This window comes from Limulus polyphemus, unplaced genomic scaffold, assembly GCF_000517525.1.
Source record: "Limulus polyphemus unplaced genomic scaffold, Limulus_polyphemus-2.1.2 Scaffold611, whole genome shotgun sequence".
Lineage (NCBI taxonomy): Eukaryota > Metazoa > Arthropoda > Merostomata > Xiphosura > Limulidae > Limulus > Limulus polyphemus.
The window spans coordinates 414,302-422,355 of NW_013666221.1; the positions used below are offsets into that span (position 1 = coordinate 414,302).

Below are 8,054 nucleotides of genomic sequence, written 5' to 3' on the forward strand. Positions count from 1 at the left end.
TCTATTCTATTCTTGTTTAATTTGTGTATAAACTAAAACGGTACTACAGTACTTTTTCACGTATAATCCGGGTAAACGTTTACATCAGTATACCTTCTTAGTTACGTAATTGTGCAATAATCGGGGTAAACGTTTTACATAAGTATACCTTCTTAGTTACGTAATTGTGCAATAATCGGGGTAAACGTTTTACATTAGTATACCTTCTTAGTTACGTAATAGTGCAATAATAGGGGTAAACGTTTTACATCAGTATACCTTCTTAGTTACGTAATAGTGCAATAATCGGGGTAAACGTTTTACATCAGTATACCTTCTTAGTTACGTAATTGTGCAATAATCGGGGTAAACGTTTTACATCAGTATACCTTCTTAGTTACGTAATAGTGCAATAATCGGGGTAAACGTTTTACATCAGTATACCTTCTTAGTTACGTAATAGTACAATAATCGGGGTAAACGTTTTACATCACTACATTCTTAATTATGTAATGATGCAATACGTAATTTTAACTAAAAGAGCTTTTTATAATCCACTGCATCGTTTCATCGATCTCTTGACCATATTGGTTCATCATATATACATTTAGGTTATTACTATTAACACTAATTATACACTAAAGTTTCACAATACATGTTAAAATATTTTAATTTATCTATCACTTAAATTGATTATAATTTGTCAATCAAACTCTTTATGAATTTGTACAACATTTCATAATATTGCATATATTTAATGGTCACTGCTTATACAGGGTCCAACATTTAAAAAGTTTGATAAAAAAAATAATTAAATAATGGAAGTCTAAGAACGAAGAGGTTCTAAATTTTAGGTAATTGAAGCTTTTTTTTAAGCTCTGTGAACATTTACAAAATACACTTCATGCTACAATAAACGGGCTTACCCGTTTTATGATTCATATATAAATCAAGAACGTCAGTTGGCTTTGGAAAATTATTCATGTCGGAGGAAATTATAGGTTGTGCGAACATTGAAGGCGACCCTTGCTGTGGTGATACAACAAACTCTTGAGGCGGACTGTCGGAATCATCCTCACTGTTCACTTCATCTTTCGGACTCTCCTGGGTAGCTATGCGAGAAAATGGAAAAAAAAAAAGAAGTGAAAAATATTAAATTGTTCACAGCAAGAATGTCCTACTCCGTGGATAGGTTTAATTGTATATTTATATTATTGTGCTGTATTTTGTATACAAATATTTCTACAAATTTTGCTCACAATATTACAATCTTCCGTGGCACATTAAGTCTTTCATCGTCACGTTTAGAGATGAATTCTCTCAACGTCAAATTTATTTTTAGATATACACAGTGACAACAAAACGACAGTATGTTTCACAAGACAGTGTCTCAACTCACGGTCTGCGAATGTTCGCTGGTCCGTAGGATTTCATACAAGTAAACAAACAAATAAAAAATGGGCAGAATGTTCACAAGTAAATCGTGATGATTTTTCGTTGTACCTCAATAGTTTAGAGAGGCACCTAGTCGGTCCTAAGCAACGAGAAGGTTGAGAAACGCTACTCTAGAAGTCGACATATATATGTGTCCAAGGCAGTGAAAAAATTAAGATATGTTTTAAGGTTCTATATTCACATACATATCAATAATAATTATAGAGAAATCAGCTCATTAACTATAAAAGCATGATATACGATAATTTTAATGTTACTTTATTCATATGTTTGGGTTTTTTTTGTAAAATTTGCTTAATCTAACGTGTTTGGAAATTAAAATTATGAGGCAATAACAGCACCAACGTTTACAAGCCTTAGCTTGTAATTGAATATTGATTAGAAGAAAAGACAGTTTTATTGATGCAGAGACAATACTTATAAGAGACATTTACTTCTGACTAGCTACACTTGCCAATAAATTCTTAATTAATCTAAGAAGCTGATAAACGTATGTAACTACAAAGAATCAGATTTCGAAAGCTTAGCAACGACTATTACTTTTGTTAATTAATTCCTTAGAGAGGTTTGTTTGTTTGTTTTTTAAGTTAAGCACAAAGCTACACAATGGGCTATCTGTGCTCTGACCACTACTGGTATCGAAACCCAGATTCTAGCGTTGTAAGTCCGCAGACATACCGCTGTGTTACTGGGGGCCCTTAGAGAGGACTTCTAACTGAAACACATCAAACGTCTACTTTGAATTACATTTAATTATTCTTTGAAATTATATATGTACTTCATTACAAGCGACAAAAAGAAGAGAAACTTACTAGAAGTAATGTTGTTTTCTTTCGTTATACTATCGTCATCAAAAGTGACGGACTTTTTCCCGCGAAAACAGCTGGATTGCGAAGAAAAACTGCAACAATTCACTGCGTCTGATGAACCTTTTGTAGATAACAAAGCTGCCGCCATCAGGTTTAGACTTGTGCTGGAGTTAAGTAGTTGTTGAAGTTGGTCACAGAGCTGATGGATTGGGGATGTTAGAGAGTTAAGGCTACAAGAGCAACACTGACTTCCCCACTTGTCATTTTGTTCAGCATTCGTGCTGTTTTTACAAATGTAGGATGTAGTCTGAGTGTTATGTTGAGATAGTTGTGGAAAGTGGGTTTCAAAAACCTGGCCTCTTGGACAGTGTCCATCAGAGAGGGTTTTCTTAACAGGATTAAGCAAAATTCGATTATTTTCTGGTGCACAGGTTTCTCTCGTATTATTAGTAACACCAGAGTTGTATTTAATATGGTCTGGTAAGGTTTCTATCAAGGACTGGTTACCAATGTATTGTAACGGGGATTTGGTCATTTTAGCATACTTAGCTTCATTTTCAGGTTGAGGGAGTTTTTCTGGGATGTTTTCTAAGGACTGTGTGTACTGATCAAGTTGGCTACATCTTTTTAAATCTAACTGGCAAGATACTCCACGACACGTCACATCACGTTTATCATGAATCCTTTGTTTGTTACAATGACCTGCTGACGATGACTTCCTTAAAATGCCTCGTCGAGAATGATTATTATCATATTGGCCTTTTTCAAAATGAGTTTTTTCGAACATTAAGGAAAGAGAGCGTTTAGGTAAAGGTGGAAGAATCCCTACACCTTTGTTTTGCATACCTAAGATGTCAGAATGCGGATGTTCACTACCTCGTGAGCTTGATGTTGTAGAGAAGCTTTCACCAGAACAGGATAGCTCTCTATTTTTGTGAGTTTGATTTCCTACGTATTCTGTACAACATCTATTAATTATACCAGAACAACTGCAATGAAATCCATTTTCATCTAGACATCTGTGATCTAGATCATTGTCAGTTCTCTGGTAATAGTTTGGAAGAACAGACTTCAATCCATTGGGAAGCAAAATACTTAATGAATCCCAATCTTTAATATGACTAAAACCGTTCTCTGAAAGTGTTTCATTGCTTCCAGGACTAGAAATTGTTTTCTTTTCAATGTTCTTTTGATTCATAATGGCACTGGTACAAGTTGTTGAAAATATATCAGTTGTTCTAGACTTGACTAAATCGTTTTCTTTTGGTCTATTACCAAGGGTCTTCAAAAAACTTAGATCTGGCAATGAATAACTTGGATAACAAACAAATACAGGTTTCGTCTGCGCGTTTGTGCCACTTGAAGGGCTCGAAAATTTTGAGTTATCAGAAGACATAGATGGAGAGATATATGCACTAGTTTTATACTCTGAAGAGTCCGTGTATCCTTCGTGAATACTAAAGCTTCCAACATGGCTACTATTAGTTACTAACGAAGTCTGTATGGCTTGATCTCTTATGTGTATTGGAATTTGTGTAGCAATGCTTCTAGTTTTGGCAATGGTCACATTTTTGTTGTTTTTCAAAACAGCAGAAGAAGAAGAGTTGCTGTTATTGATGAACGTTTGAGAACTGTGACGCAATCTTTCCATTGAATTTTGCCTACTCCCGCCATAGCCACTAGAAGCAGGGCTAGTTTCTCTTGATTTACGACTTTGTCTATTATTGTTTAGTACCTCCTCTAAACTTGAAAAAGGCTGAGATGAATTCTTGTCTCTACACGAACATGCAGAGATGTTTATCTTGCCATTTACGGTCTTTGTCTGAGTTCCCTGGGAATTGCTTTCGAGATTCATCTCAGTGCTTATCTCTGATTGTTTATTACCATCATTTGTGACACAGATATTGTTTACAGATGTATTCTCTACACGAAGAATATTTTTAATTCTCTGAACTGTCTTACTCTCGTCCACAGGTTTTGGTATAACATATTTATTTTCATTGACATTGTTTTTGGGTACAGAAGTCTCCTCCGACATACTGCCATCACTGCCAAAAGGATCCTTGCTATCTCTCATTGTTTCATCTCCACTAAATGAATCGGTGTCTAACAGTTCCTCTTCTTCTCTAATAGTGGAGGAATGTGTATGAGTAGGTTGTGTTAAAAGTCCCTCTACCAGACTGTCCTCAAAACCCTGAGAGCTGCTTTCGTTACTTTCTGATGAGGTCTCTTTGTGATTAATGACAGTTGTATTCACATTAATCATAGGATTCTTGTTGTTAACGTTTGTTTGAATCAAATTATTATTCAGTTCAATTGCATGTGTATTCAAAATGTGTTTTCCTGGTTTTGCTGCCTGTCTTTGCTTGAAGAGTGCGACTTGAAGTTCCTTTTCATTATTGCACTCTAAAGGATTTGATGAGCTGATGAAATTATCTTTATAATTATCGCAGTTCCTTTCAAGTTTATGTCTTTTAAAAGAAACGTCTGTTTTATCTTTGCGTCCATTTGTTTCCGTCTTAAGAATAGTTTCGTTGGAGTAAATGAGATGATATGGTACTATATTTTCTAAAGATCCAGACCGACTGCTTGATTCAGAGAGAGATAACTTGTCTGATGCTAATGAAGATTTGTTTTTAATAAAAAGTTTAAATAAAGGAACAGAATTTTTGTTTTCTTTCTCTTTAATACCTTGAAGAGAACCCGAATAGCTATTGTGAAGCTCGTATATAGGTATATATTTTACTGGATTTATCTTCAATTCACGTTCGCAAGAATGTTTCTCTGCCAATTCTAAAGATTTTTTAAGCAGATTGGGAAGACTCTTGCTTCTGAAGTGTTGATATTTGGTAGGTAATGCTGGTCGAGTAGCTGGCTTAATATTTTTCAAGTTTCTCCAACTTGTGTATGATACATCAGATTGTACCAGAGAGTTGTAATACACTTTCTGATCCGGGGGATACTCGGGTATCACTGCTGGTCTTGGAATGTCTTCCTTATTTTGTTTTGTCTCTACAGGGTCTATGTTTTCTGACAACTGTGTTCCACTCCCTTCAAATGCAATAGTGTAATTACTTTTCTTGGCTAGACATGTAACAGCAATATTATGTTCGTCAAATGAAGTACAATCTAAACTATCCACCGAAATGCTGTTCACGTTCAAAGGCTCTTTTGTGGGTGAAAAAAGTGGCTCATCTTTACAAATAGATCCTTCAGCAGACTCATCTTCTGATAAGTTATGAGCGCTGAAAAGACAAGGTGTTAACAATGTTAGAGATTTTTAACACTGAAACATTTGTAACTTTAAAACTTTTTTCCTAGAATATAACACAAAATTCAAAACAAAACAAGAAATTAAGAACGTATTATTTTAAAACCTTTTATTTTGGTATAGCTAACAAACTTATCTTTCTTGCACTTATTTGCTTGTTTGTCTTGAATTTCGCGCAAAGCTACACGAGGGCTATCTGCGCTAGCCGTCCCAAATTTAGCAGTGTAAGACTAGAGGGAAGTCAGCTAGTCATCACCACCCACCGCCAACTCTTGGGCTACACTTTTACCAACGAATAGTGGGATTGACCGTCACATTATAACGCCCCCAAGGCTGAAAGGGCGAGCATGTTTGGTAGAACGGGGATTCGAACCCGCGACCCTCAGATTGCGAGTCGAGCTCTCTAACCACTTGGCCATGCCGGGCCTGCACTTATTTGCTAACAAAACGTTTGACTTTTAAACGTACATCAAACCAATCCACGGTTACTGTTAGGGAACTGCTCAATCTAACTTTTAATTTATATAACATTTTTATCTATTTAGCAGTTGATAAACATTAGCAGTAATTAACAAGTTAAGAATACATGTTGAACGTTCAAACATTTTATTATATTACTCTAAACCACCAAAAACCCTTTCTAATTTCAAGTTGAAATATGGCCATGTTTTCTAATTGTTAAATTAGTGAAGCCTAAAATTTTAAAATAGTTTTAAATTTGCTATCCTTATTACTGCTCACCTGACTGAACGTTCCAGTTCAAAGTCTTTCAGAAGTGAAGCTGACAGCGACGCACAATTTTCTCCCAGAGAACAACCCTCAATCTCGCTCCCGATGCTGTATACTCCGGGAAGCGCCAAAAGGGAGTTGATATCTTCCGACCGAAACGTCTCCATGTCTATTTCTGCCAAACTAGCGTCCAGAGTTTTAGAAATATCATCATAATGTAGGCTGTCTTGGTCAGGTGAGAGTGAGTTGATACTGTGCGGATCGATACTTAGACTTATATTCAGTTCTCTGTCATGGTACAAAACAGTTTAGTAAAATTAATTCAAGGTTATGTTCCTTCAAAATAAAACTGCGATATTTATATATGTATTTTTATGGTATCAGATTAAGGTATTAATCAGTGTAATATTAATCTGACTGAAAAAGTAAAGTACTCATACTCACATTCTAGAAACAAACGTAGTAATTTGATAAACAAAAACGGTAAATAACTAGTCTCTGAAAGACTTGTCTTTTAATAAACTTAATGTATTTTTATTTTTTTGCCAAAGAATAGTATTCAGTACATTCCTATAAAATTTATATTTACTTAATTTCCATTTTTACATTTCATATAAAAGTAGCTTTTAGGTATCACATGAAGTAATAAAGGACAACATTATTGTTACGCTATTTTTCTATACGAGCCGTTAAAAACGAATTTCGAACTGAAAGAGTCTATATGGCTTAATATATTATGTTTGTTGGGAGTTGTGTATCAATGCTTTCAGTTTCTGAAATGGTCACATTTTTATTGTTTTTTAAAACAGAAGAATTACAGACATAATATTTCAATAGAATTTTGCCTTCTTCCACCATAGCCACTGGAAACAGGGCTCTCTCTCTCTCTCAGCACCAAGCAGTCAGTCTAGAGCTTTAAAAAAAGTTAAGTAATACAAACAAGTAAAATATAGTAAATACAAAATGATAAAAAAAACCTATAACCCGAGCGCTTTCGAAAGCCGGACCATGAGTGAAATGACTTTTAATAACCCAAATCCAAAAAACATGCTCAACCTTCAAAGAGAAATAGATAAGTTCAGAATAGGTTTACGAGCAACCTTATATTTGTATACTTTTGTGTTGTTTTCTTTACACATAAATAATTCTCTGCTATCATTGTTAGAAATTGAGTGAAAAATATCACTCATATTAGGGTGAAGGGGAAAGGGAGCACGAGGAAAATAATTATACTTAAGGGGAGATTAGGACAAAAAAGGTAAAACTCGCTTATTTAAGTCGTATGCATTACTCAAGGTGGCTTTGACCAAATCAACAAATCGGCTAAGGAGAGGTGGCATAACTCGAACAGTTCTCCGGTGGTGGTTTAGGATTTGTTATCACAGTTCTCCACTGTGGTGGTTTAGGATTTGTTATTACAGTTCTCCACTGTGGTGGTTTAGGATTTGTTATTACAGTTCTCCACTGTGGTGGTTTAGGATTTGTTATTACAGTTCTCCATTGGTGGTGGTTTAGGATTTGTTATTACAGTTCTCCACTGTGGTGGTTTAGGATTTGTAATTACAGTTCTCCATTGGTGGTGGTTTAGGATTTATTATTACAGTTCTCCAGTGGTGGTGGTTTAGGATTTGTTATTACAGTTCTCCACTGTGGTGGTTTAGGATTTGTTATTACAGTTCTCCAGTGGTGGTGGTTTAGGATTTGTTATTACAGTTCTCCACTGTGGTGGTTTAGGATTTGTTATTACAGTTCACCAGTGGTGGTGGTTTAGGATTTGTTATTACAGTTCTCCATTGGTGGTGGTTTAGGAT

The 8,054-nt window shown here is 35.2% G+C and overlaps 1 protein-coding gene across 1 annotated transcript in view; it reads right to left on the reverse strand.

Moving 5' to 3' along the window:
• LOC106459457 overlaps positions 1–8,054 on the reverse strand; it is an 83,995-nt gene that overhangs the window by 12,217 nt on the left and 63,724 nt on the right. Inside the window, exons 4-6 of the mRNA XM_013919079.2 lie at positions 6,256–6,531; positions 2,247–5,488; positions 906–1,091 (exon numbers count right to left, since the gene is read on the reverse strand). Coding sequence (XP_013774533.2) covers positions 906–1,091; positions 2,247–5,488; positions 6,256–6,531 — 3,704 coding nt within the window. The remainder of the gene's footprint in view (positions 1–905; positions 1,092–2,246; positions 5,489–6,255; positions 6,532–8,054) is intronic.